Consider the following 8,637-nt stretch of genomic DNA (forward strand, 5'->3'; position numbering starts at 1 on the left):
GCCATCAGTTCCATTTAAACAGCTCCTCCATTTCTTACTTCTACCATGTATCACCACAATGGGCCCCCAACAGCCTCCCTGTTGATAAACAGACAATCACACGTGGTAGGAACTCTTCAAGACTGAGCATAAGAACTGCATACATAGTTCCTGAAACACTAATGCTGCACCAGAATATCAGAGACACACCAAAGCACTTGGAGTGGGGGAAACTTCCACAGAAGGAAATCTGCACCAGGTCAATTACTCATTCACACTCCCAGGGCTTGAGCAGCACGTCACAGGTACTCCCATCAGTATTCCTGTTTGCAAACACCAATTTGGACCAATTCTGCTGAGCTGGAGGGATGAGTTATAAGGCCCTAGGCAGGGCTTAAAGAGTGGGCAAGATTATTTCGCAAGAATACTAGCAGCATTTCCCTGGAGCAGTGCCCTTTTCTCTTCTCTTGGTTTAAGATCTGTCCTGACTTTAGAGGCAGGTTTCGGTGAAGACTTCCTGAACCACCCCTAAATGATTGGAGTTCGGGAACTTAGTACCACATTCTAGTACTCAGCAGCCTGCCGCACACACACACACATACACACACACACACACACACACACACACACACACACACACACACTGCTCATCTGTCATCCCCTCTGCGCCCTCCCAACACTCTCCCTGAACTCTCTTATTCTAAGATTCAATTCCGGGATCCCTTGAGTACTGGCAGGTAGAACTTGATTTAGAATGCTGTCTGCTTCTTCTGACCCCAGTGTTCTTAAGTCCCTCACTGGTCCTTTCACATGCAAAGCTGATACTGCAACAATTGCTAACATTTACTGAGCTCTCACTCTGTCCAAGGCTAGCACCTCACACACACTCTTTTCACTGTTGTTGTTCTTTATGTAGACATCATATATTTCACACTCATTCTTGCCTTGCTGTGGCAGTAACCCCATGAGACGTTGAAAGGCTGAAGACAGGGAGGCTAACAGTGATTAAGTAACTGGTCCAAAGTTGCACAACTCCTAAGGAAAGTCTACTCTATGGGCCAGGCACAAAACTTCTCCACTTCCCCTAAATCCCCACTAAGCCAGAAACAGAAACAGCAGCACTGAAACTCAGAACTGCCCAGGAAACTTGTTCCCACACCAAAGCCGTCATAAAAACACCCCTCTGCCCAGCCCAACTACCACCTCTACCAAGCCAATTCTTGTGGAATTCATGTTTTCCTCATTATCATATAACCAACTTCACCAACTATAATTGCTCACAGAGAAAAGCATCCTGGTAATAATATTAAATAATTTTAATAAGACCTATAAAATGTATGGAGAAGCAGAAAAACCACCAGAATCTACTATCCAAATTCATCAGAAGAATTTTTTAAAAATTATAGGACTAAAATATAAGTTTAGAAGTTATTAGATCTGATACAGGATCACTTCCACAATATTCCTGCAAAGTATCCCCCATCCTGGCCTCTGTTTCAATAATTCTAATTCACTTTGACATGAAGAAGTCTACTGTACTATTAAAATATTCTGTTGATAGAAACTACTACTCTCATCCCCTCAAACTACGAAGAAGAATGTGGCATACCTAGTAAAACTACATATACTTTTTCATCTTTGAAAAAGATTGATTAGGAAGGATAAGTTAGGTTAGTGGAAAGCCATTAGATCATTGGGGCACTCTCAAAAGAGATTAACACAATTTTCATGGGACCCCAGTTAGTTCCTGAAGGAGTAAAGTGTTATAAAAAGAGCAAACCTGGCCCCTGAATCCTTCTTACTTCCTGATTCACTGTGTGATCTCTCCCTGTCCACATTCTCCCATCATGAAGCCATCTGCCATGCTGGAACATAGACAGAAGGACCTCACCGTAACTGAGCAGATGCTGGCACTACGTCCTTGAATCTTCAGATCTGTATGCTAAATAAACCACTTTTCTTTATAAAGTACCCAGGCTTGGATATTTTGTTTTAGCAAAATCGGACTAATACATGGCCCTACCTCCATCTCTCACTCTGACTCTGACCTTCCTGCCTCCCTCTTCTAAAGATCCTTGTGGTTTTATTGGGCCCACTTATATAATTCAGTATAATCTCAGTATCTCAAGGTTCTTAATCACATCTTCAAAGTCTTTTTTGCCATTTAAGATACACATATATATACAGATTCTGTGCATTCAGATGTGGATATCGAGAAGGGGTAAACATCATTCTGTTTATCACAAAACTATTATAGAGTTTTCACACCATTCATGAAATAGAATAATATTACTTAAAGGCTAACTGAATCAGTTAAAAGTTATACTATAAACACTATGGCAATTAAATAAAAAACAATTACTATAGTTCATAAGCCAACAAAAAAGGAGATAAAATGGAATTTAAATTCAGCTAACAAGGAGGCAGAAAAAGATGAAAAGGGAGGAAAATTTAATAAAAAGAAAACTGATAGGTTTTGACCTAAGTATAATAATAACACATTAAACATAAATGGTCTAATTACCCAATTTGAAAATTTTGTCAGATTACTTTTATTTATTTATTTTGGCACTGGGGATCAAACTTGGGTCCTTGCACTTGCAAGACAGGCAACAGAACCACTGAACTAAATCCCAGGCCCCCAGATTACTTTTAAAAAGCAAGACATGCTTATGTGCTGACAAAAAAGAAAAAAACTTTTAACATGAAGATACAAATAAGCTAAAAGTAAAAGAAAGGGGAAATAGAATATTAACACTGATCAAAAGAGAAAAAATGGCTATCTCAATATCACATGATAGATTTCAAAGCAAATAATATTAGTAGAGGTGAAAAGGTTTATTTCACAACAATAAAGGGATCAATTTATCAAGAATACATAGCAATCCTATGGTGGGAGAATGTGGACAAGGAGAGATTACATGGTGAATCAGGAAGCATTTAATAAATTATGCATCTAATTAATGAGATTCAAAATACATGAAACAAAAATTAATAAATCAGGACTGGGGATTTAGTTCGGTGCTGCTGCTACCTGCCTTGCAAGGGCAAGGTCCAGAGTTCAATCCCCAAAAACAAACAAACTAACTAATAGAATCAAAAAGATAAACAAATAAACTCACAATTATAGATAAAATTTTCAATATTCCCTCTTGATAACTCATAGAACAAATAGGTATGTAGGGAAGGAAATCTGTAAGGATATAAAAGATTTGAATAACACTATCAACCAATTCGACCTTATTGATATTTGTAGAATACACTAACAAGCAATAAAATACTTTCTCTTTTCCTGGTATAAAGAAAACATTTTCCAAGACAGAACATATTTTAGGCCATAAATATGTACTCAAACAATTTTTTAAATTTATGTCAAACAAAGTATTCTCTGACTGGATATAATTGAGTTAGAAATAATAAATGGACACATCTTTAGAAAATGCCTCAAATGTTTGAAGAATAAGTAATAACTTCTAAACAATTCTTGAGGAAAAAAACCAAACCAAAAAAAGTAATATTTTGCACTGAATAAAAAGGAATTCACAATATCAAAATTTGTGAAGTGAGGCAAAAGCAATATTTAGGGGGAATTTTTATATTAGAAAATGTCTGAAGGGCCAGGGATTTAGCTGAATGATTTTGCTGCCTGCCTCACAAGTGCAAGATTCCAAGTTTGATCCCCAGTACCAAAAAAATAAATACCTAAGATAAAAATTTAAAGAATAAAGAAAATGTCTGAAGTAGAAATGAAAAATTATCTCAAATCTGTGAACCGAATTTCTACCTTACAAAAAGAAACCAAATTAAATAAAAAGAAAGTTGAATAAAGAAAAAAGTAAAGATCAGAGTAAAAAAAAATAAAATAGCAGAAAAGTAATTAAGAACATCAATTCTACCAAAAGCTATTTCTTTGAGAGCATTAAAATTTATAAACCTAGTGTAAATGATCAAATGAAAAAGAAAATTCAAATAATTAATATAAAGAATGAAAGGATACACCATCACAGATTCTACATATTTTAAAAGGATAATTCAGCAATTTATGAACAACTTTATACAACTAACTTTGCCATGTTACATGAAATAGACAGATTCTTTGCAAGTCACAAACCACCAAAGCTTACTCAAGATGAAATAGACAACCTGAATAGCCCTATATCTACTTAAGAGCTTAAATTTATAATTTAGAGATACTTCCACAAATAAATTACCAAGTCCAGACAGATTCACTGGTAAACAATACAAAACACTTATGGATGTAATTATACCAATTTTATATAAACTCTTCCAAAACACTGAAAAGGAAAAAATACTTCTCAACTCAATATATAAAGCCAGGATCAACCTGATAGCCAAACCAGACGCACGTATTGTAAGACTAATATCTCCTTAAATATAAATCTCTTTAAATATAAATACAGATTAAATACAGGGGCAGAAAGTATTCAAGGTGAGCCTGATACATTTTGTTCTGCTATTAGGAGAGCAAAGAGGCTATCAAATCTCTGGGCTGTTTTAAAACACCAGTATGAATTGATAGCCCTCCTGGCCAAAGATGGAAAAATGTAAGCATCAGGCAGAATAACCATCACAATGGATTCAAATACATCAAATATATTAAATCTGTAACTTCATGATAGTACTCAAAATAATTTTATTAATCACCTTTGGAGAATATAAAGGAACCAACTCATTATTTTGAAAACTGGTAAACAAAGGGGGAAAAATCATTTATCCTGCCTTTCTTATGTCAACTCAACCTCATAATAACCAAAATTTTAATGAAGAGATGCTTTTTCTTTATAAAAGCCCTAGGGCTAATAAATAAGGAAATAGGGATGGCCTAAAATTGTCACCTTTTTGCAACTCTTAATGGAATCAGGGATCTCAACAATTATCATCAAGGCTGCTAACATCAGTAAAAAAAGATAATCAGATAGTATGTATCTCCTGATGAAAGTTCTCTTTGCCACCTAGGAATTGTTCTTGCCAAAAAACTGAACCTGAGTAAGTCTCTAGGCCTAAGCCCAGTATGATGGTGCATGCCTGTAATCCCAGAACTCGGGAGGCTGAGGCAAGAGGATCACTCGCTGTGAGTTCAAGACCAGCCTGGGCTACACAGTGAGTTCCAAGGAAGTCTCAATTACATAGTTAGACCCTGTCTTTAAAAAAAATATCTCTAGGCCTAGTTACCAGTCCACAGGAATAACACCATAGGGATCCAAGCAGAAAATCCAGGTTCTGGGAAACAACTGTGCAAACAACCCAGCTTTTTCAACAAATACTAGGAAAGGACGAACAAGACAGAAACAGAGAAATTAGGATATTTAGGAGAAATAAGGGGTATGTCAACCAGTTGCAATGTAAGGATCCTATTTGGATCCTGATTTAAACTAGAGGAGAGAAATTTAATGTTCACCAAATTCTTGATGATACTAAAGTCTAAGTGAGATTTGATAGTGATTATGGGTTGGCTTGGTTTTTTGAAGTCCTTACCATTTAGAGATACACAACAAAACATTTATAGATGAAATAATATGTTGTCTTGGATTTGCTTCAAAACAATCTTGATTTAGAGAGGAAAGCAGCAGGTGAGTGTGAATGAAATAAAATTGGCCATGTGTTGATCATTGTCAATGCTGGAATACATGGAGATTCATTTTACTATTCTCTCCATTTTTTTATGGGTGTGAAATTTTTCAAATGAAAAAGCTGTGGTTTTCTTTTAATATACCCATATAAAGCCAGAAAACTGCACTCCTATAGTTGCCTTCCTAATCTCCACCAATGTGTCTAGAGACTAGCAGACTGGTTTCATAGTCAATATCAGCAATAACATCCTACATTTTTGGAGAACGTACTATTGCTAAACCCATGAATGCTTAATGAATTCTTTTTACTTAATCCAGACAAAATCCTATGTAGTCAATACTAATGTTATCCACATTTTACAAATCGGAAACCTGAGGAACAGAATTCTGGTGACAAAGCTAAGCTTACACCTATATCTGACTAAAAATTTCCAGCTTGCAACAAGAACCCAAGAATGAAAGACAAAGACTCTCTCATGTTGCTTTCTTTGGGCTGGATATCTTGAGTTTTCACTCCTTTGCCTAACAGCTTCAGTGGCCCACAAAATCTTGTCAAATTCCTGGGGACACTGAGTGCTATAAGAACAGCCGAGTTGTGTTTGTTTGTTTTTTGGTAACGGGGATTGAACTCTGGTCCTTGCACTTGCAAGGCAGGCAGCAGAACCACTGAGCTAAATCCCCAGCCCTAGCTGAGTTTTTTGACAGCATCTGCCCATCCCACCCAGATGCATGGCCCAGCAGCTCGGGACCTCCCTCCAGACTGGGACCCCTCGCACAGGCATGTTTCAGGGTTGGCACAGCTCACCTGGGCCCCGATGCCTCTTCTCCATCCAGATGTAGCAGTTATTCTGAGCCACCCCAGTCTGTGAGTCCAGGAAGGGGAGCCGCACACTGCGTTCTGCACACAGCCGTGAATTATAACTACGGCAATGTTCAATGGCTTCCTTGTAAAACTGGTCCCCAAGCCTGTCAGGAGACAGAGAGAGGGAGAGAAAAGTGAGGCCAGGGAAAAGCAAAACTCACCCAAAGTTACTGTCCCCTAGCAAGGGTCAGAATGCAACTAAGTACCAGGTCTATACCAGATTGTCTCCCATCCCAAATCCACCAGGTAACTTAGAAACTCTTTTAACATGGAGCAGAGGGCCCTAAGAATCAACCAGCAGTAGATGTGATTAGTCCCTATTTTTGGAAGCATGAGGTCCACAACAGAAATAGCTCTGGATCTATTTTCTGCATGGAATCTATAGGATATCATACATCTAGAGCCTCTTTGCTATACTTTGTTCTTAGTGGTCACCAGGAAAGGAACTCTGGATGAATGCAAGCCACTAGCTAGCAAAGACACCCAGATTCCCATAGGAATGAAAGAGAAACACTCTGCGTAACAAAGACTAGAAGGACAGAGGACACATCCTATAAAGGCAAAGCTATTTATTGTAGAGAGAAGGAGGTAAAGAGGGACAAGCACCCATCTTTCAAAGCAACTTTCTCCAATGGAAAACAAGCAAAGGGAGGGCTGGGGATGTAGCTCAATGGTTCTACCGCCTGCCTTGCAAGCACAAGGATCTGAGTTTGATCCCTGGTACCAAAAAAAGGAAAGAAGGAAGGAAGGAAGGAAGGAAACAAGCAAAGGAAGCATTTAAAAGAACCTTATGGAACTCAAAATAATTCAACTACCCAAGTTAAAGACACAAATCAAAGTCCTTTCTGGATTTTAGGCATGATGAACTGATGAAGCACAGTAAATTTATGTTCCTGAATCTTTGGTGTCCTCGGACACATATGATGCTACTAACTGAAGATCGCGTCTTTTCAAAAACCAAAACCAGTACACTGCTATAATTGATCAAGTATAAAGCAAACATAATCAGCGAGATAAAATACCCAACAAAGAAAACATAGGCACATGGTGGCAGCAAACAAAGGCCCAAGGACATACAAATGTAATCACACAGCCTCCACCAGGTAAACCTGACCCCAGGAGTAGAGGGAGAGGCAGGAAGGGGCAGAGACAGGGTCTGCAGGGCACAAGAGAAAATCAAGTCACTCCTCTGGAAGCAAGAATATAAATGTCCCTTTGTTTTGGTTCTATGTAGAATTGACAAAGCCAAAATCTGGGAGGGAAAGCCTCTAGATTAAAAATAATATATTTTTTAACCAAAATATTTAGAGACAGAAAAGTTGAGAGGATCTTTTCAAGTTTTTAAATTGTGGTATAGTACACATAACAAAATCTACCATATTCACCATTTTAAGTGGACAGTCCAGTGGTATCAAGTATATTCACACTGTTATGCAACCATCACCACCATCTATATACACAACTCTTCATTTTGCAAAAACTGAAACTCTAAACACATTAACCAATAACTCCCTTTCCCCCTTTCTCCCAGCCCTGGAAACCACCATTCTAATTTCTCTCTCTATGATTTTTATTATTCTAAGTAACTCATTTAAGTGAATCATACAGCATTTGTCTTTCAGAGACGAGAATGTTTCACTTAGCATATTTTCAAGGTTCATCCACTTTGTAGCATGTGTCAGAATTTTCTTCCTGTTACTAAATAATATTCTATCATATCTATATGCCACATTTTGCTTAATAGTTCATTAGTCCATGGGCAGCCAGGTTGTTCCATGTTTTAGCTACTGGTAGTAGCACTGCTATGAATGTAAATTACATACATCTCTTCAAGTCCCTGCTTCCACTCTCCCGGGTGTACATCCAGGAGTGGAACTGCTGGATCATACAGTAGATCTATTTTTAATTCTGTGAACAACTACTTTACTGTGTTTCACAGTGGTCACACCATTTTTCATTCCCACAAGCAAAACACAAGAGTTACAATCCCTGTACATCACTGCCACAATCTGTCAGAAAGCAAAGTTTTAAACAGGCTTTTCTATACACTTTTTAAAATGTCAGTGAGTCTAATTCTATCAAAGAATTTTAAACACATATCTTGTGATGAGCAAATACAACCACAGAACTTCCCAAGCATCATTTAGAAATTAAGTGTGTGGAAGAAAAAACACCTTCCTTTTTTTTTTTTTTTTTTTATTTTTT

General features: G+C 37.5%; 1 protein-coding gene across 8 annotated transcripts in view; it reads right to left on the minus strand.

Annotated features, from left to right (window-relative positions):
* Dpf3 (double PHD fingers 3) overlaps window positions 1-8,637 on the minus strand; it is a 252,482-nt gene that overhangs the window by 137,842 nt on the left and 106,003 nt on the right. For all 8 annotated transcript variants that reach the window (XR_784515.2, XR_784513.2, XR_784514.2 and 5 more), the window contains exon 2: window positions 6,376-6,536. Coding sequence is in view for 5 of the 8 variants with exons in the window: in XM_010645412.2 (XP_010643714.1) it covers window positions 6,376-6,536 (161 nt within the window). In the remaining 3 variants the exon portion in view is untranslated. The remainder of the gene's footprint in view (window positions 1-6,375; window positions 6,537-8,637) is intronic.

Source organism: Fukomys damarensis, unplaced genomic scaffold (assembly GCF_012274545.1).
Source record: "Fukomys damarensis isolate Sample0158 unplaced genomic scaffold, DMR_v1.0_HiC HiC_scaffold_21, whole genome shotgun sequence".
NCBI classification, from domain to species: domain Eukaryota; kingdom Metazoa; phylum Chordata; class Mammalia; order Rodentia; family Bathyergidae; genus Fukomys; species Fukomys damarensis.